The sequence below is a fragment of the Dermacentor albipictus genome, chromosome 1, assembly GCF_038994185.2.
Source record: "Dermacentor albipictus isolate Rhodes 1998 colony chromosome 1, USDA_Dalb.pri_finalv2, whole genome shotgun sequence".
In the NCBI taxonomy this organism is placed as follows: Eukaryota; Metazoa; Arthropoda; class Arachnida; order Ixodida; family Ixodidae; genus Dermacentor; species Dermacentor albipictus.
This window is the reverse complement of record NC_091821.1, coordinates 23,194,909-23,215,460: the sequence shown is the minus strand read 5'-3', so window position 1 is coordinate 23,215,460 and position 20,552 is coordinate 23,194,909. Positions and strand designations below refer to the sequence as shown.

Here is a 20,552-nt window from a genome sequence, read left to right as displayed (position 1 = left end):
AGACTTGACATTGTGCGATCTTACCTATTCATGCATCTTAGACGTTACCAAAAATTAGGCATAAACAATTAAGTTAGGCTGTAGCTTACTAACACCATAAGACAAATTTCGCGTCCCTCCAGCAGTAGAATGATTAAATTTGGTGCACGTAAAAGAAAAGGAAAGCGGTTAAGGACAGGCGTAGATCAAACGAAAGGGCTAAGAGAAGTCGAATGGGTGAAAGAGTACAAGGCATGTGTAAAGAGGTGCATCATGCTGGTGCCTGCTGTCCTACGATATACTAACCTTGTCTCTTCGTCTTCTTTATACCATTCGTTGTCGTACGAGTGCATCCAAATCGGGTTCGACCTATGAAAAAAGGGGCGTAGATTTTTTTTTTGTTCCCTTTCTCGTTTTATGTTATCATGGGACCAGTAACATTGGCCAAATGCGTTCAAACAATTACGCTTCTCAGCTGCGACTCCGAAGAACAACGCTCCTGCGGGGCTGGAAACGATCATTTGTTATACGTTGGTGATTCGTCTAAGCATTAGCCCTTCCGTCTTCGATCGTGCCTTATTCTTTAATGTGTCCAGTTAGGAAACTCATTACAGTTTATAGGCCTCGACGTGACCCTCGCGTTTAAAGAATGATTCGATGAACCATGATCTTTATGCCTTGAGTACACCAGAAATTAATGAGCAAGAAGTACGTTAAAGGGGTGTTGTCTCTGCAATTATTTAGTGCAATAATGCTTGGTGCGCATGGACATTTTCTTTATTCAGCAGTAGGCAGCCTAATGGTCAACGTGATCGACTGACAATCGTTCATGCGTGTATATGAAACGTCGTTCCATTGATCCTTAAGTGTCGGAACGATTTATTTCTACTTGATGTGTAGTTCCACACGAAAGCCAATTCCACCTCTCATTTTGAGAAACAACGAATTCAGTTGCCATGAAAAAAATTTATAGTGACTGACGTTTAGATAACGCTGCGCACAGAATTTGAATGCATCGATATAAGCGTGCCCACTCGAGGCGGCTGTTCTGTTTTAATTAACGTGGCAGACATTATTTGCTACCAAGTAAAAGAAAGTTATAAATATGGGCTTGATAACTTCTTTGTTATATTTTAATCAATCGAAGAAATGCGTTGATCGTAGAATGCACCGGCCTTCTCTGAGCGGTTGTTCCTATGAAGGCCTGCAGCCTCCTAAACTTCAGCCAACCAAAAAGCCATTTCAAGGTACAAATTTGAAAGTAACAAACAATCCTTTCGCCAACACTTTTTAGAGCAATAATTCGAGTAGTTCGTTAAAGTAGATTCTCATTGACAACACAACAGCAGCAGTTAGCCGAAACCAAGGCCCAGATTCACAAAGCTGTTCTGACACAAAGAAAAATCGCAATAAGCAGCGCAAACGAAATGCAATTTTGTAAAAGTAAAGCTCCGTGAATGTGGGCCCTAGTCAGCCTGTGCAACACAATAAGTGATAGGTGAATAATAAGCAATGAGCACTGATAAGTGAATAAGCAAGTATACCGAAGAGCAATGTGAAAAAAACCGGCAGTTAAATTTTGATTCCTCATTATTGTCCTTACAAGCAGTAGCAGAAGCAAACACGCATGCCGTCAACAATGAAACAAAATGCGCACCAGCGGTTTGCAACCCGACTGGCGAAATGACGAGGCGCGGCTTTGCTACTGTGGAATACAAAGTTAGCGAGCGTTTGTGATTGCTCCTATATTTAAAGCAAGGCGGAGAACAAGGAAATGCACCCGCTCCACCGATTGAATGTACCTGGGTCGTAATGAATAAAAAATAATCCGCTTTACGACCTCAAAGCCACGTGTGCAGCATAGGGTAATTGTTTGCTATCACTGGTTCGAGAGCTATTGGATGTAATCATCGCAGCGCTGCCTACACCAGGCAACAGTTAAATTATTCTCTCAAGCTTGACCTCACACCCTTAGAAGCAGGTCACTCGTAAAAGAGAGGAGACAAGCAGCCCACGCTACCAAACAATCTTCCCTGCCATTGAAACGTGTGAATGGCCTGGTAGCCTCGGTTATTGTCGTCTTCATCGACCGCAGCACTATGTGCTGTCGTTTTGCCTCTTTAGCAGGCGGTCACTTCTGCTTACATGTCTCTCTTCGTTAAACTACAAGCCGGTTATCTTTTTTTTATATCTTGTTGGTCTCGCCAAACTCAAATGAAGCCAACAAATCGTTGCTGGAACTCTTGTAGAGAAAAGAACAGCGGTCGTCTATAAGACCGGGGGTCACGCCTGTGGTGCTCAGTGTGAACCTGACGCTCGTCTTCATGTCATTCCCAACGCAATTCTATCTTTACTTTTCAGAAGCGCCACATCAAGTACCGAAAATAAAAGTGGAAAAAGGCAGTTCACAGAGGGATGCTTGCGAGTACGTTTGCCACTCTGGGCACCTCTCTCTCTTTTTTTTTTATTCTCGAAATGGTGGACGAAACACGTCTGCTGCAGGATCATAGGTGTAATGGCTGTTTTACTGCGTCACGCTGACGAACCACAGCGTGTGTTGAATTTTGAGGAGGAAACAAAATCAATTGAGCATGTATTGAGTCTAAAATAAGAGTTCTGACCAAACTTTCGAAGTTCTGGTCTTTTGTCCATAAATATTTTCTGTCTTTGAAACCAACGGCAGATTGGAAGGCATATTCTGAATAATTGAAACTTATTGGCATCTCTAGTGAATGACGCAGCCAAGATGGTTCTTTTTATTGTTGTTGTTGTTGTTGTTGTTGTTGTTGTTGTTGTTGTTGTTGTTGTTGTTCGTGGCGACTTTGCGGATGTGGTGGAGACAAGCTGCGCGCTGACAACAGACAGTGCAGGCAGTATTAACTGGCTGCGCTGAACAGCTTTACATATTTAAATGTTTTATAGTAATTTTCGTAGTTTGTAACGAAAGCTGCGTTCCCGCTACCAAAACTTCTGTTAAATTGGAATTTACATCAATAAACTTTAAAGGCTGTACAAAATTGGCGCATTAAAGTGTAGTTTGAGTGTGCAATGGTTTAAGATCAGGTACTAAAATGATCCCGGACAGTATCCGTGACCAGAATACTATGCTTTCGACGTGCTGAGCATTAAAAATATATACAATAAAGTGTGATTTGAGACGAAACTACTCTAAATTTTGTTTAGGCAGCCTAGATAGTCTTGTTTACATGATAGTTAAATATCTATGGTGCTCTGTGCTTCTCTAGTAGACATTCCGTGCCTCTTGTGGTGTTGACCCGGACTGCGCTCATCAAGCTGCCACTACCCGACCCAATTCAGGTTTACAAACAAGGCGCCCACCGCACTGCTATCGGTGGAGTTATGCCTCTCGCCAAGGAACGCTGCTTGACTTAATAGAAGAAAAACGCTATGCCGCCGTGCAAAACTATCGAACGAACAAAGGAAAAGACAGTTCACAGTTGCGTGTGCCCTCGCTACAGCGCTGTGCAGATTTCCTAGCAAGAAATTGATGTCCACAGGGCAAATCTGAAGCCAAATGATGAACGAACACGGTGACCACGTCCGCCAATTCACTTTGCAATAAGGCAAGCAGCCTTGAGGCACGCAGCCGTCGCTTACCCTTCGACTGAGTGCTGGTTTGTGTTTGGCACATCCATGCGGTTTAACGCCGAGTCCCGAGAACCTAGAGGCAGGGAAAACAAAAAGCGTGAGAACAAATACGCCGCGTGAAGAATATCCGCCTGCACAGAGTGCTCTGCAACAAGCAGCGCCCACTGTAGAGCGCCTACGTTTCTTTGTTCATTTCATCATTAGAAAGAAACTTGGTGAGACACGTGCAGCGATTTTATAATGTGTGTACGTAAACAATAAACGGCACGCTTCGCTGCAGTATAGAAAACGAGGATTATGCGGCGATAAGGCTGGTTTTTTCGCCTCAAGTGCTGCTACATTCAACAGCTGGGAGTATAACGCACAGATTCTACGGGTAATACGATTCTATCACATGCGCCACCATTCCGACCAAGAAATACCGGTGATAAGTATTAAAGCGCAATTTTCCGCTGCGCGTGAAGACGGAATATCGTAACGCTGAATTACGGCGGTGCATGCGTCGTATCTGGAGTGAAATTTAACCCTTGAAAGCCGTTGGTGGAAAACCACAGAAAAAGGTTTATGTGTTTATGCTCACAACCTACACAACCGGAAAACATAAATGTGTTTTATGTTGCCCTATTTAGAAGCTTCTACTTCACTTTGATCGTATGTTACCTATAAAGGCAGAATTCCTTTCATTTTCTACAGATAAAACATCTAATCCCAATCTCAAACATTCAGAAATTATTTGTAATGAAAGCCGTGTTAGACTGCCTGTTCAAAGTCATGTTGGTGAAGCTAAATTTTCTGTGAATAGCAATGCTGCCTTTTCGAAGGTAACAGTTGCCTTGTCTAAAGCTTCAGAACATACAATCGAGACATTCTTCGATAGGTCGATGGCCATTGTCTTCTTTTAAATTTGGTGCTCCTTTTGTATTTCAACTAACCACACACAATAGTACAATGTCCCTGTGTTCTTCCCAATTAGTCTATAGCAATTTTTGTACTACTCATTTATAACTCTATAAAGAAAAACTGTCGCTTATCCATCTCAAGTGGTTGCACCAGTCGTACCAGTCTTAAAAGGACGCCTCGTTTATGTCCTTTACATTGTTTGTAGGTTCAACCTATGCGTGCGCTTTCGAAACCGTTACTGAACCGTGTTTCCAACGAGCAAATCTTCATGAGAGGACATGTACCTCCTTTTTTTTACCAGCAAGGAAGTACCAAATTTAAAATGAGTCTGCAAGGAAATTGATCAATAATGCACCAATGACTCGGTTAATAATGCCTGGAGCTTTCAGCAGCTTGTTTACAATGGAGCCACCGCTGCTAACCATGAGGTCGCGATATCAAATGCCGGTCGCGACCGGCCACTTTTCGATGGGGGCGAAATGCAAAAACGCCCATGTACCATGTATTCTGTGCACGCTAAAGAACATCAGGTGGTCCAAATAAATCAGGAGCCCCCATTACGGCGTGCCTTTTAATCAGATCGCGGCTTTGGCCCGTAAAACCCCAGAATTTAAGTAAATTTAACAATGGAACCGTAAAGTAATTTAGAAATGCACCACTGTTATCAGTGGCTGCTTTTATATCTCGTTTCCTTCCAGCCCACTGCGCATTTTGCAATTGCAGCCTTTTCGTGAATTCGTCTGACTTATTCTTCAGTTGATGCAATGAGGGCAGCTTACGCTCACGTTAATGAAATTTGTGACCGCCTAACTGGACGGCACAGAGGACCATGGCGAGCTTCAAGTGACACGGACGACATCCTTCGATCGTCCGCTCGCACTCAGGCTTATTTTTACCCATCCATATCCCAGAGGGACGAAAGCAAACGACAGCTATTTCTTCCGTCTGGTGTGGCCAGAATTTTCCGAGCCTTATTCGATCAATTTTTCGACGCAGAAGCATGAAAATTGTGCCGGGACTGTGCTAGAGGAAGCTTCATGCTGTAGTGCGGCCATAAATGAGCCCCACATCGATTGCCGCACATGTAAGAGCCAGCCCGTCAGGATTAGAATTAAATTTGGAGCTTTTTTTTTTCACCGCATAGGCTCCCCATTACGTCTGGGGCAACACCGTGTATGGAAAGCAATCTTTCATACTCGACTGGTGCCAGAAAATCAGTCGAAAGGTATTGTGGACAACAACAGGGATTCTGTTTTTCACACTGAACTTTGTCAAATTAGTTCTTACTTTGTGGCAAGTGTCCGTAGGATTCACACTGAGTGTGTACTAGGCAAAAAGAGGCTACTGCGCAACGTCTGCTCTGCTTGTTACTAACACCTTTCTGTCTACTGTGTCTCTCAAACATTGCACTTACCATGCGGTTATATGTTGAAACCAATAAACTATCGTTATAGCTAACCCTAATTTGAGGCTAAACAGAATAACCTGAACTGCCCGGATCATGAATGGACGGTCAAGTATAAAAGTCGTAGCAACCGTCTTTCATAGGTTAACTTCATCACATGTGCGATTCGCGGCATTGGAACAGAGTGAACGATGCACTGAGGACTGCACAAGCAGCATAATCTTTGTATACAAGGTATCCAAAATTATGAGTGCTTCGTTAAACCACCATTTGTTGACTCAGGTATGTAACGACGTGGTTAGGTAATTCTACACCTTTTTGCGCAGGTTACTTACGAGCTCAAAAAGCCACTAAGCGAGATCTAAGCTGTTCAAGCAACTCATGAAGTGCACGCCATAAGACGGCTGCAAAAGTGTCAGTCGCCATGAACGTGTTTTCGTCCTTCTTTCCCCTTTTTATTCAGGGGAACGAACTCTCTTAGTTGGCTTAGGTAGCTCTGTAACCGGCGAAATTAAACCAATGGCCTCCAAATGAATCACAGAATCATTTGTCAGAAGGAGACTGGCTTACCGAAAGCAGTCGCAGTCGCTGCTTTTAGCTGGCGTTCATACCTTAAAACAAAAAAGGCAACGGAAAAGGTTAGACAGAAGAGCATGTTGCAAAATGGCAAGCATATACTTTAGGAAGCATACACAATAAAAAAAGCCACGCTGCCCTATTCGGACACGATATGAAGAGGCCCATAAACGTTGCTTTCTGCCAATTATCTTCGCCTCAGTCTTTCTTAATGCTTTGTTGCTTTTGTAACACCAGCCTACATTGAGCTTCGTCATTGTGGATGAACGGCATGATCGGCTAACTTCGTTGTGCAGGAAACAACATCTCAGAAACAAAGAATCTGTATATTCTATGTTTCAAGGACCCTTTAATCAATTCATTCATTTATTGATCTACACGCGAATTTCCTAAGGAATATTCGGACACCAGCATGTGCGTGTTTGTATAGACGCTGAGGAGGGGGATATACCTGCTCCTTCGCATTTGACAAGCACTTCTGACAACCATTTATAAAGGTACTACACGTAACTGTGATTCATCAAGGGGGAAGTAAGGTTAGGTGAAGAAACGCATAAACATTTCAACTGTGCTTAAAAAACATTCAAATGGCCACCTTTCTATATACTTCCCCGTTCAGGAAACTCTGGTTTAAATAAATGTGAAATGATGTTGCTCTGCCTCAACGTCAACTGGTAATTAGTTTCATATTTGGCAAAGAAGGTTGGTGAGTAGCCCAGGGTGGTAGTTTCGACGAACATATATGCTTTACATAAAAGGATTACCTAAACCGAAAAAAATGGAATCGGCTGTCTATCTGCGAAATGGCACCCATGTGTGTGCGCACGCATGGGATGAATAAAAGGTGAATACACGAAGCAATGCAATACGCGCGCTCAATCGCTGCATTTCGTCTTCTGCAATCTTTCGTTTTCTTGAGGTCGCACTGTTTACGAAGCAAGATGAAAAAGTGCACTCATATACTCGAACTGTCTTCATTATCGCGTTACTTGCTGTTGTTTCAAGAGTGCATTCCAAAAAAACGGCGTTAAGCTACGAGCAAACGCAACACATATAAGAGCGGAAAAAGCGTAACTATTTTGCACTTAGCACCGTTAGGTGTTCTTCAGCACTGTCAGACCAGAAATACATCACTGTTGCCAGGATGCGAACGACGCGAAATGCCAAAATAAAATCGTCGTGTTTCGCCGCTCGAGTCGCACGTTGCACGCCAGCACAGTAATCGCAACACTTAGTTTCATAAATATCGCAATTCGCGCATCTCGTGCCTGTACACACTTAGTAAAAGCTCAGTCGTGTCATTCTCAAAGAATGCATCTGAGCTGTCATGCAAGGTGTGAGCTCGGAGAGCTCTGACGCCAGATGTTTATTTATTGCCAACATTTCCAATACCATAATAAATAAGTAAATAAATAAATAAATAAATAAATAAATAAAACTGGCGCATCTTACGGGTTTTGCTGTGAGGAAATAGTGCATGCTATGGCTACGCGTCTTCATAACATATATTTGTCATCGATTCACGTTCTTATCAGCAAGAAGTGACTGTTCGGCCATGTCAAGCTGACTCAGAGCAAGTTACGTAGGTTTCGCGTGCGCTCCAATGAGTACTTCTTCTCACTTGTGAGCGCCCTCCACCCTGAGAATCTGGTCGCGCACTCACCGGCTCCTCTGGGCGAGGCAGAGAGATATGACGAGCGCCAGCATAACCGACAGGAACACCGAGAGGCCGATGAGCCACGTGCGCATCTGGTCCTCCTCCCGTTCGGCGTCGCTCAGGGCGTCCGCCGGCTGCAAGCGACAGAGGGCGCGCGTGTGAGCAATGCTGCCAGGAACGCGACAACACGAAGGGAAGCAAGTGCCTTGCTATTTGAGGCTCGAGCTGGTTGCCTAAGGACAAAAGACATAACGGAGCAAATATCCGCAACTAGATGAGGCATGTGTATGCTGCAGCGAAAATCCGCAGACCACTCAGTACATCCTAATGGAATGCGAAGAGCTTGACCCAGTGAGACCCGTAGGTCAGCAGTCGAAATGAACAAGAGCCGTTTAGGGTATTGGTGAAAAAAAAAAGCAGGGAAGAGACTGATACGACCGGATCCGTTACAAGTATAGGTAGCGGTACAACGTAGATAGAGCATTTTTGAGGAAGAGGAAAAAAGATTAAAGAGATGTACACAAACAATGCTAGAATGCAAAGCATGTATGGCGTATACCTGAGTAACTCAAGCAGACTAAGTGACTATTTGTCCCCACCCCGCTTTAAACTAGATGCCAATAAATCACCGTCATCATCATCTGCTGCAAGACCCCGCCGGCCTCTTGCAACTGTCACTTTCTCTCACAGAAGCATCACAGCAGAAGTCTAGTCAAGTTGTAACATGAGCGAGGTATTGCGTCGGCGAATAAAAAACAATACGGATGGCCAAGCTGCAGAACAATGCTGCACATACATTGAGCTTTGGAATTAGAATACAACGAAACAACATAGCATAATTTTTAGCTTCAGTTTTAGCTGCAAGTTAAGCGTTTGTCTACATCAATGCTCGTCCTTATGTTTCGTCTTTTCTTTCCCAGTGCAACAATCGTAAAAAATATTTCAACACCGCCCAAAGCTCCATCACTATCATTAATAGCGTTTCATCTTAGGTCGTCTTTCACTTGCTCGTTCCTTGTTCAATCACGCACTTTGATTGCCAAGAGATATGCGAAACATAATCTACAACTAGGATAAGTACTTACTTCGCTATACAGCACGTTGAACTCTTTGAACAGCTTATCCAGGAACTCGATATTCTTGTCTATTAACCTGCAAACGAAAGCAGTAAGGCAAAGGTGAGGCGCGAGGAAGTTTAAAACCACTCAGTGTGGCTGGTATGCGGAAAATCTTGGGGACCATGACTCACGTGAGAACGTTGGACACCTCCATAATCGAATTGTCGTCCCGATTTACGAAATGCAAGTAGAGGTCACTCCTGCAATATGTGGGAGCAAATTAACATATAGTACGACGGCACCTCTCTAATACGGAGGTGTGAACTAGGGCACATACTTTTTTCGGTCTACAGAGCCGTCTTCATTTTCGTGAACTTTGTAGTCGTCAATATTTACAATGGCCCCAGTAATGTTGGCAAGTACCCTAATTCGGAGAAACGGATAAAAACATCATTTAGACGAGAGTTCGCTTAAGTTGAGAGGAAAGATTAGAAAGAACCTTACTCTCGAAACTCTTCCATTTTTTCACGGAACTCTTCTGGCGTCAGTCGAAGAACGAAGCGCACGCGCTGGTCTTCCCGTAAGAGATAGATCTGTGAAAAAGGCAACCGTAATAAGTTTCAGTTACCGCAGAATAAAATATCGATTTCCCATTGTCAAAAAGACTCTCGTTAACAAATGTTCGAGGTATATGAACACCTGTTTTAAGATGTTTAATGTAACACCGGTCCTTGAATGGAAATAAGCAGCCCGATAGAATTTTGTTTTTCCGCGCGTAACCTGTACACTGAGCATAATTCAAGCGACAACAGAGAAAAAAAAATTATCTGAAAGTTAACTTTTGACCAGGCGCAGAAATATACGGTTACAGGAGCGCATTAAGCGTAGAATATTGCCTCTGCCTGAAATGTTTTTATTTGCTTATTTAGCTTGTCAGTCAGCTTAAGAGAACCTCCATAACCGCCACTATGGCTAACAGCGAATAAAATGTGTTACTAGGACGTACAATGAACCCAATCATGAGTGATGCTATGTTCAGACTACGTTCGTAAGGCGCCGATTTTTCGTAACATACGTAAGCGGAAGCGCAACAAGCGTATGCGTCTAGTTCAGACTGCGAACGTAAAGGTACCAACGTGCGCAATTCTCGCAAAAATCGTGGGTGAGAGTGTTAAAGGGTCGGCAACATTTACGACTGTTATGTTACGACCGTTGCGACACAGCCAATGATCGATAAGCTTTCGTCTTTCAACAACCGGTGACGACACTTCCGTCATTCCGTCTGCAGACAGCTCCGGGCGCGGGAAGTGCCATTCCGCCATTCCGTGCGCACGATTGGCTGTGTTCGTGAAAATTTTTGCAGTGCGCCTTGCGAGACTGTTTTCAGTTCATCTGGTTTATCCGCCGAGGAAATCGATGGCCGCAGATGCGTGCTCCGAACTTCGATGAGTGGTCTCACTAGGTTTTCAAGGAAGCGGAGCTGCTGGGGCGACATGCGCATGATGTTATAAAACATCGCAGCGTCACCAACTCGGAGCTTGGCGATAAGGTTGTGAAAATCGCCGTCCACGGCCCTGTCGAGAAATACTTGCCGCACCCAAACCCTTCTGCGCCGCCTTCGTTGTCTTTGGGCGATTGAATACATGACTATAAGTTTGTTTTGAGCGTGAATTTCTTCGATCTCGGCCAGCGCTCGCATGTTGGCAGGAGCCATATTGGACCGCTGGTGACGTCGATTATGCAGCTCCAAATTTGATTGGCCTGTTGTAAAAGCCGTAATTTAAGCAGCAGTAAATGTGAACAGAGGTGCCGGCTTAACTGCCGTAACGTGTTTTACAGCCGTTACGTTCGATACGCCAAAAGAGCTGTTACGCGCGTTACGACCGTAGTGTGAACATAGCAAGATAAGTATACTGAGTGCATCACACACAAGGCTAAAAAAAGTTAAAGCCACTCACGAACACGCTGGCGGTGTCGTAGAAGCCCTCAGTGTCGTTGGCAATGACTTCAAAGTCGAAGTACCCCTTCATGCCCTTTTGCGGGTAAAAGTTCAGGCTCAAGTCTCCGGTGCGGTGGTTGATGAGGAACGGCGGCCCCGCCAAGGATTCGAGCCCTTCGGAAAGTGTCCGCCGGATTTCCCCACCGATGTAGTAGCTCACCACACTATTGATCCCTTCGTCACGATCAATGGCCTGCAGTACGCGCGAGAGCTGTTGATGAAATTCATGTCGTACAGCGCACAGTTTTGTTTGCAGTAGAGCTGCGCAGATTTGAATTCCGTAACCCATCTGTGCCAGATGCCATTGATAAAAGGACATAAACATTGTGGTGTCATTATTGCCCCCAATGTCTGAGAACTAGCCGAAAGCTCTTCCACCATTAATTTCTGACTTGTTCATATGTGATTGTTTGCTGTTGGTACAGACGTTCTTAGTTAATTTCTTCAAAGCTTGGAGAAGGAGTGACACATCGAAATCGTCAGCTTAATTTGCGCGCCATAGAAGGAAAAGGTAGGGCCAGATTGCTAATCCGTCAAAGAACACTGGTGTTTCTCTTGCATTCTATAAGTGCGCTCCGTTATACCTTTTCTACCATACCGACATAGGGCTATTCTTCAATAATCCTGGATGTATTGCAGAGTAGCATCGGGCTTCCATCTTTCCTAACGCGCGACTCCGGAACTCGGTTTCAGTTGCTGTAGGACAATGACAAAACAAATGCTTACTTGTACCGTATTCCAGACATTGAAATATATCTTAAAGGCAATATACTAGTTTCACGCCAAATACCCCCGTTTAACAATGTGAAGCAGCAAGGACTTCAGAACAAGTCTTTGAGTTACGGGAGTTGCAGCAGTACCGTTGGAAGCACCCTGAAAATGCCTTGTTACAAGTTACCTACAGACAGCGAGTAGCGCTGGACGTGGATAAGTTGTACACCTACATACCTCACTCGCGTTGAAGCACACGTTTGCGCAAAGAACTCAGCTGATGCGAACACGTGTGTGCCAGAGCTACTGATGATGGCCATGCACACCATACACAATGGTACCACGCACCTTGACGGTCATGAAGACGACACCAAAGTCTGCCTCCATGGTGACTCCACCGGTGAACATCCGGCTCACAAACCTCGGCGGGTTGTCATTGACGTCTAGCACGGCGATTTCGACCTGAAGTAGCGTGTTGTCTTTGGGGTCGAAACGACTCACTGGCCGCGGCTCGTGGAAGCAGTCGTCCGAAGCGCGCACCACCAGCGTGTAGTTGGCCTGTTCCTCTCTGTCCAGCGGCTCTGTGGCCGACAGCTGGTGCGTGAAGATGTCCAGCACAAAGCGGCCCTTCTCGTTTCCCCCTGCGCAGGTGCAGCAACGACCCTTGGCTCAGTATAGAGCCATACGCACTCTTCACTGTATTCGAAAACAAACGCTGGCACAGGAAATGGTTCACAAGATTCGTTGAGAATTTGTGAGCGTTAATTCTTATGTAACACAGAACACGTTAAAGGCGTGATTCAGCTCATTAGTGCGCTATGTCAAGTTTGTTACCTTAATTAAGAAAGACGAGTGCTGTACTGGCTGTACTTCCGATGTTGAAGAAAAAGAAAGACGTGTTTTGATGGCGGAAGAGAAACATTCGAGAATACATGGGACTTGGGAAGCGGGTGACAAAAATTTGTCCTTATTTTTCTGAGCCCGCGAGCTGTTTGGCTGTGAATGGCTCACGGTGCAATTATCTCGTGAAGTCATCTTTCGTGGATGGCGTCATTATCTAGCGAGAAGAAGATAAATCAAATTCGCATTATATGTCCAGTACAATGGTTACGGTACAAAACTACCATCAACAAGCTCATGAACGACCATACCGCCATTTACTGGGAAAATGGTGAGCACACGACTTTTATTCTCTGTAATACTTAATTATGTATTACAGTAGTCACTGTTATAACTATTTAAGAATCGAGATCCGCAGCGTCGGCGACGCTACCGTTTTCCCAGAAACTCTGGCGTCATTCTAAGTATATTATATATAGAATACAAAAAGTCTATCTCGCACTTTACACTTTTTTTATAGGATGTAAGCTAAACGGATATGCCGATGAGCAAATGCTTTGCCACTGCCAAAATTCCCCGCATCTCTCACACTTTCAGGAGAAGTATTTTCATAACAATTAAGTGGCAAACTTAGAGAGACATTGATGGTTCTGTATGACGGGAGCGGTCTATCATGTAATATCCATATATTATGAGTCAAATGTCCCGGCCAAGCAGGCTTGGTCAGGACACCTGACTTTTCTGTGCCTAGGGCTCCGCCTGAGCCTTGACCTTTGCACCAGACAAGCTGGCTGAACAAAATGCCCGACCTCAACTCGACAATGATGAGCAGTCTGTTCGGGCGCCACTGCAAATGTCAACCGCAAATCATACCGCGAGACACGCTGCGCTGGCTACCGGTGTCACTGCTTTCGCAAGTGCGGCCAAACTGAACTTAAAAACCTTTCTCTCACGTCCTAATAGTTAGCTTTTCTTTCGTTAATCAGTTAGAGAGAAAAAACGAAGTCGTAGTTTTGCCCGAAATGCGAAGCACCGATAGAGATAGCGAATTATTGATAATTGCACGAAGTAAGGTGCGTAGTTTTATCGGCCGTATAAATGGCAGTAAACATTCACTCACTAAATAAAAAGCAGGCACGGTGACATTCGCGCATACACAAGCATGCACACATGTACCTCGATGACCTCGAGCACTCGCTGTCCCAACGCTGGCGTGATAAGGAGCGCCACCGAGTAGCGAACGCTTCCTGCTACCGCCGGCTTCAGCGCGTCTGCCAAGCTTAGATTACGCGACTTTCAACACTAGGCGCGCGGAAAGACAGCGCGAATGAAGCCGCCAGCCATCTCGGTTTTCCCTTGGCGCACACTCCAGATGACCTCCAATGTATGGCGCGCGAGCCGCGCATGCGCTCAGCCGCGCGGATACCCATGCGCAGCCGCGGCCGGGCTAGAATAGGAGACGTCGCTCTCCTTCCCTAGCGTGCGACATAGAACGCTCGGGAACGTGGCAGACATCAAGCCACCATCCTTCTTGGCTCACTTTCGCATGCTTGCCATCGCACACACAGCACACGGTGAGCGGGCCGCTCATACTTATTGAACATCACGGCGACGGCGAAAACTCGCCTGGAGTGTCCCAAAAATTGCTACCACAATAAAATATTAATCGCCGGTATTTCCATCCAGGACATGCGACATACAATAACTATCCGTACTGTGTTTATGAATACGCTCCAAATGAAGTAAATTTATTAATTTTTTTTGCAACAAAGGTGCATAACAGATCTTCCCGCTCCTGCGAACACTTTCTTATATAGCTTCGCAAGTCACGCGACCTTCTAGTAGATCTTTATCACTTCGAAGACCAGTGTACTGTTGGAATTCACAACTTACCGACTATGTAGTAGCACGGTATGGGCTTCAGGATGCTAAGGTCATCGTCTCTGTCGATTGTGCTGATTAGTTTGTAAGTTTCCACTCCTGGCTTCAAATTCTCCGTGAATGTGAGCTGATGCTGTTGCAGAAACAAAACACGGAGAATTATTTTCCATACACCTCCTAAGCATTCCTGTCTCTTTGAGGCCATTAAAAACCAGGCATTCTGCAGAAGTTATTAGCATTCTTTCCTTCTTATACAATTTGCAAGTATTCCAGTAAAAAGACTGAAATTTCTGGTGTAATCTGCGCGTGCATTCCACTCGGCAGCAACACACAACACTATGCCCAATGACTTTCTATTTTTCAAGCGTAAGCATTAACAAAAATGGCACGAAAGTAATTCGAGTGCATATTGTTACGGACTCCCCACCGAAGTCACCAGTGTTACGAACTTCAACCGCTGCACCACGATAACGGCTTTGTGGTCCCGTAGCGCTCGTCACCCGTTTCGTGACAGAGCGTTGGTAGCGAAGACTCCGAGCCTGGCGTCGATGAGAATAACAAAAGGGACTTTATACATTATATACAGGTTATCATACAGGACATGAACGGATCGGCACTGGGGCCGAGAGCTCACACAAACGCGACTGTTCTCGCACGACGGCGTCCGGCGAAAACGCGTGACACATCTCACCCCAGTCGGGGCGACACTCTCTCCAGGTGGGGTCGGCGGATCCTGTTTTCGAGCGGCGTGTTGCTGCTTTTATAATCCCCGAGGCCCATTGTCACTCAAACGGCCCAATACAAAGTCAGCACACGACGGTCGTCCGAGGGGTCCAACCAGCGACCGCGCTGGCCACCCGGTTCAAAGTTCGCGCGCGCGGTGACCTCCAGGCAAGGGAGGTGCGGCGCCGGGCTGTCGGGCACACGCGGACACGTTTAAACACGCTGCTTCGCCGAGGCTTCTCCCGCACGAAGGCGCAGCATCTTGACTTGTGAAGGGAGAATTATGGCGCTCGCAGGATAGATTCTGCATCTTGCAGATTCGGAATCCGGGCTTGTGGTAATGGCACAACAGCATCCCCGCCCTCAGATAAGGCGCCGGGAAGACGAGCTGCCTCCACGTGGCTCGGATGCCAGGCGCGCACGTTCGTCAGGCTCGTCCAAGTTCACGTCCAGTGTCGGGAGGCCAGGTAACCTCACGTGCCCAGGTCCGACTCGCCAGGACAGGAGCTCTGCTCACCACGTCGTCGCCAAGGCACCTTGACCAGCTCCGCTCGGGTCGTTCCTAAGACCTTGCTTCTCGCCACTGGTCCCGCTTGGTCGTTCTGCAGCTTGCAAAACCGACCGGCAAAAGGCAACACCCAACACGAACAAGTGCCCTCTGTCTCCCGTCAAACACCAGACAAGGCCATAATTCAAATCAACCTAACTAAATTGTTTTCCCCTTTTTTCTCCCGCTGCAACAAGAGGCAGGTGTACGATCTAGCACACAAGGCTCAAACAATCAGTTTTCAAATCATCAACACAACGAAATAGAAACAATTATTAATCAGCTATAATAATGACAAATAGAATGGTCCCCTTGAAATCGCTTTGGACCGAAAACATACTTCTGAGGAAGCAAATGAGGTCATTCATTTTTCCCGGCGATATTTTCGCGGAATCTGAAGCTGCTTATATTTGCGACCCTGCTTATCCGTGTAGCGGCGGTACAATAAGCCAGGTTCCTTGCCAAATGAAACCCCCTTTTTTTCCACTCCCCGTTTGACGCTCTTCCTCAGATCGGCTAATGAACAATCTTCCTGTTGCTCGCGAAGCAGACTTTTTCTTTCAACTGCAGCCTGCTCCTGCCGGCTGGCGGAAACCGGAGCGAGTGCGGAGCCCGCATCGCCTAATTGCGGCGTCGAGTCTATATCGCGGCTAGCACTGCACGCGTCACTCCCACTCACTTCCAGGACCCGTTCGTCTAGGCCAGCCTCCGAGCTCTGCCTCTCCCGTGACTGCTCGCCACTCAAGTTACCGTGATCGGTCCGTGTGCCGCACCGCTGTTCGCTCACCGACGCTAAGTCAAGTTCCCTCGACAGCGGGCGCGCTTTGGATCGCGTGGGGGCCATATACGCCACGTCGGCAAAGAATGATTTGCCGTGATCCCTCAGCAACTGCTCCGAGCTATTTGAGAAGAGGTAGGAAAATTGCTCCGGGAGGGCGGCTGACACAGCGGCTTCGGTGTTAAGTTTTCCAAACTCTCCTTCAATGATAACCGTTGCGATCGGTAAACAGACACTCTCCTTCTCGGCCACTTGCCGTATCCTAACGCACTCTCCCGTAAAATCACTCGAGGCGACGAAAGACGGGTGAACAACGTCCATAGTTGCTGCAGAGTCCCGCAGTGCTCGGCACTTCTTGCCGTTTACCTTAATTTCCTGCACATAGGGCTCCAATAGACGTATGTTCTTGTGAGTTTCCCGTATCGTTGCAAAAGCAATTCTCTCTGGGCAGCTTGCAGCGATGTGCCCTTGCTTTTTGCAATTGTAGCAGGTTAACGGTCTCCGTTTTTCAAAAGAACGCGTCATTTCGTTTCGCTGTTTCGGACCATCGTCATCATTCTGAGATGCATTCTGTCCATCCCTTACAGTTTCTTTGGGAAGGGACTCGTCGTCCTGAAACTCGCGACGCGTGATTTCCTTCCGTTCGTCGGGCTTCCCGTAAAACACATCTCTTCTATCTGCTTTTTCTACACGCACTGCCTTGCTGTGCAAGCTGCGGCGGGTGTAATACTCTTCCGCTAACTCTGCTGCCTTGTTTAGCTTAACCTCCTTTAGCCTATCTTGCAGCCAGAGCCGGACATCCTCATCAATGCAACGGTAGAACTGCTCCAACGCGATGCATTCGACAATTTTGTCGCGGTCGTCGTAAACCTCTTCGCCCTTCAGCCATTCCACCAAGTCGGCTTTTAGACGAAACGCGAAGTCAACATTCGACTCCTTACCCTTTTTTGCATACCGGAACCTCTGCCGGAAAGCTTCGGGCGACAATTTGTACTTCCGCAGTAGCGCTTCCTTCACATCACTGTAGCTCTCAAACGCCTCTTTCGATAAGCAAGTTATTACGTCTGATGCCTCCCCAGGGAGCAACGCTAACAGATTCTGTGCCCAAAGGGATCGCTCAATGCTATTCCGTTCACACACGTGCTCAAATTTCACGAGGTATTTGGCCATATCCTCTCCGACGACAAAGGGTGGAAGTTGATCGCGTATTCTTGGAACGTTAGAAGTGAGACTAGGCGCCGGCGAGTTATTTCGGATCTCCAACTCTTTCATTTTAAGCTCGTGCTCACGAATCTCTCTCCTTTCCTCCTTTTCCTCCTCGCGACGTTGCTGTTCTCTCCTTTCCTCCTTTTCCTCTTCGCGACGTTCCTGTTCTCTCCTTTCCTGCTCGCAACGTTCCTTCTCCCTTTCCTCCCTTTCCCGACGTTCATTGATACCCGCCAAGGCCTCTGCGGCTTCCTCAGCCGTTACGTCCCCAGTCCTCATGACCTCAAGGATCGCATTCTTTCTTTTAGTTGAGCCCAACTCAATGCCCAACTCCTCACAAATTTCGAGAAGTTCCTTCACCTTGTACTTCTCCATCGTTCACACTGTCCTCCTGCTGTTTACCCTTTTTGAATATACCTGCCGTACGCTACTATAACACTACTAGTAAGACATATGCAAGTATATCACACACTGCCCTGTTTACCCCCTCAGCATCCCCTGGTTTTCAAAACACTCTTACTAGGCTTGAAACACACAAGGTTATCACAATGCAACACCAAATCCTTCCCTAAGCTACTATAACCTGTGTTAGAGAAAGTCTGGTGTTTGAGGTAAACTTCAGGCACTCACCGCGCCGAGGTAGCTGATGCCGGTCAATCCCGTAGCTGCCATCCAGTGTTACGACACCTCCAACCGGTGCCGCCAGTGTTCCGGACTCCCCACCGAAGTCACCAGTGTTACGAACTTCAACCGCTGCACCACGATAACGGCTTTGTGGTCCCGTAGCGCTCGTCACCCGTTTCGTGACAGAGCGTTGGTAGCGAAGACTCCGAGCCTGGCGTCGATGAGAATAACAAAAGGGACTTTATACATTATATACAGGTTATCATACAGGACATGAACGGATCGGCACTGGGGCCGAGAGCTCACACAAACGCGACTGTTCTCGCACGACGGCGTCCGGCGAAAACGCGTGACACATCTCACCCCAGTCGGGGCGACACTCTCTCCAGGTGGGGTCGGCGGATCCTGTTTTCGAGCGGCGTGTTGCTGCTTTTATAATCCCCGAGGCCCATTGTCACTCAAACGGCCCAATACAAAGTCAGCACACGACGGTCGTCCGAGGGGTCCAACCAGCGACCGCGCTGGCCACCCGGTTCAAAGTTCGCGCGCGCGGTGACCTCCAGGCAAGGGAGGTGCGGCGCCGGGCTGTCGGGCACACGCGGACACGTTTAAACACGCTGCTTCGCCGAGGCTTCTCCCGCACGAAGGCGCAGCATCTTGACTTGTGAAGGGAGAATTATGGCGCTCGCAGGATAGATTCTGCATCTTGCAGATTCGGAATCCGGGCTTGTGGTAATGGCACAACAATATGTCTAACTTCAGAAAATCTTGTAAGATTTCTACAAAGTTTGACATTTATGAACCTATGCAAACATTGCGCTAAGAAAGTCGCCTATTATTACTATAAACCACTAAGCCTCTTCTTTTCCCTACCCCCAGAAAGAAGAAAATAGAGTTTCTTACGACATCTTCAGTGAATTCTGGTGCGTAGTCGTTGACATCCGTCACGAACACAGTAAGGTCCAGGTCACTCGATAAAGACGTCGGCTGTCCCAAATCGTAGGCTTCAACACGGAGCTGCGTATGAGACAATAAATTTATTAAATTGACCAGGAATTGCGGTACCCGAAGAATTATTAGAAATGAGAGCGATGTGTGCTAGTTCTGGAATGTTTTTTGTGGTTCATGGTAACTATGATTCGTTATTGACTTAACCCCCTTGCCTTATTCATTATTCACTTACTTACTATTATAATTTATTGGCACGTTATAATTTAAAAAGACAAGCGAAACAAAGACAACGGCGGTGCATGGCTCACAGTCTATGGCATTCTGCTGCTGAACACGATGTCGTGGATTCGACTCCCGATTGCGGCAGCCGCATTCCAATAGAAAACGCGTGCAAAAGGCTCACGTACCGTGCCTTGCGTGCGCGTTAAACCTGGTGGTCGATAATTAATCTAGAATTAATAGCCACTACGGCGCCTCTTATAGCTCCGGTGTCGGTTTGGGACGTTAAACTCAGCCAATATAAAACGCACAAAAAATAGACGCACTGTGGTCATTACACAAAATAGCAAGCATAAACGCACCTCGTACACCTTCTGCGTCTCGCGGTCCAGTGTCTGTCTCAGTGTAATGACACCGGTGCGCTCGTCAAGCCGGAAGGTCTTCCAGTGGCCGTTGGGCAGGTCCTTCAGCCGGTAGCGCACCTCAGCGTTCGCTCCAAAATCGCTGTCCTCCGCACCCACTTCCACCACCACAGTGCCCAGGGTCGCATTCTGGCGAAAAACACAGTATCGAGATGCTGTCAACTTCACGCGCGCCCTTGGTCGTTAGTGCAAAACAATTAATGCTTCCCTCGTAAAATGGACTTCAGTATTAGACTAATTTTGGTTACAACATTATTTGGGAAATTTGCTTCATGTTGACCTACTTACTCGCGCATTCTTTCCGCGTTAGTTTAGTAGTATACCATTATTTTTGTTCGCTGCCACGGCACGAACCAAAGAGCGCTTACGCCTTAACACTTTTAGATGACGACAATCAACAGGTCCAGTGCCCTTTCGTCGTTGCATCACCCCTCACTGCAATGCACGAGTTAACGTTTCAATATCCT

At 46.6% G+C, this 20,552-nt stretch overlaps 1 protein-coding gene and 1 long non-coding RNA gene across 4 annotated transcripts in view; one reads left to right on the top strand and one right to left on the bottom strand.

Moving 5' to 3' along the window:
• Positions 1-20,552, bottom strand: part of Cad88C (cadherin 88C) — a 164,722-nt gene that overhangs the window by 2,852 nt on the left and 141,318 nt on the right. For 2 of the 3 annotated variants that reach the window (XM_065454720.1, XM_065454721.2), the window contains exons 23-35: positions 20,026-20,214; positions 19,397-19,510; positions 14,628-14,748; positions 12,243-12,535; positions 11,143-11,376; positions 9,689-9,777; positions 9,522-9,608; positions 9,376-9,444; positions 9,212-9,278; positions 8,133-8,260; positions 6,464-6,504; positions 3,598-3,661; positions 286-348 (exon numbers count right to left, since the gene is read on the bottom strand). In XM_065454720.1, coding sequence (XP_065310792.1) covers positions 286-348; positions 3,598-3,661; positions 6,464-6,504; positions 8,133-8,260; positions 9,212-9,278; positions 9,376-9,444; positions 9,522-9,608; positions 9,689-9,777; positions 11,143-11,376; positions 12,243-12,535; positions 14,628-14,748; positions 19,397-19,510; positions 20,026-20,214 — 1,559 coding nt within the window. The remainder of the gene's footprint in view (positions 1-285; positions 349-3,597; positions 3,662-6,463; positions 6,505-8,132; positions 8,261-9,211; positions 9,279-9,375; positions 9,445-9,521; positions 9,609-9,688; positions 9,778-11,142; positions 11,377-12,242; positions 12,536-14,627; positions 14,749-19,396; positions 19,511-20,025; positions 20,215-20,552) is intronic. The other variant, XM_065454722.1, reaches the window with a different exon arrangement.
• The window catches only part of LOC135920472 (uncharacterized), a 252,501-nt gene that overhangs the window by 90,708 nt on the left and 141,241 nt on the right, over positions 1-20,552 (top strand). The window lies entirely within an intron of this gene.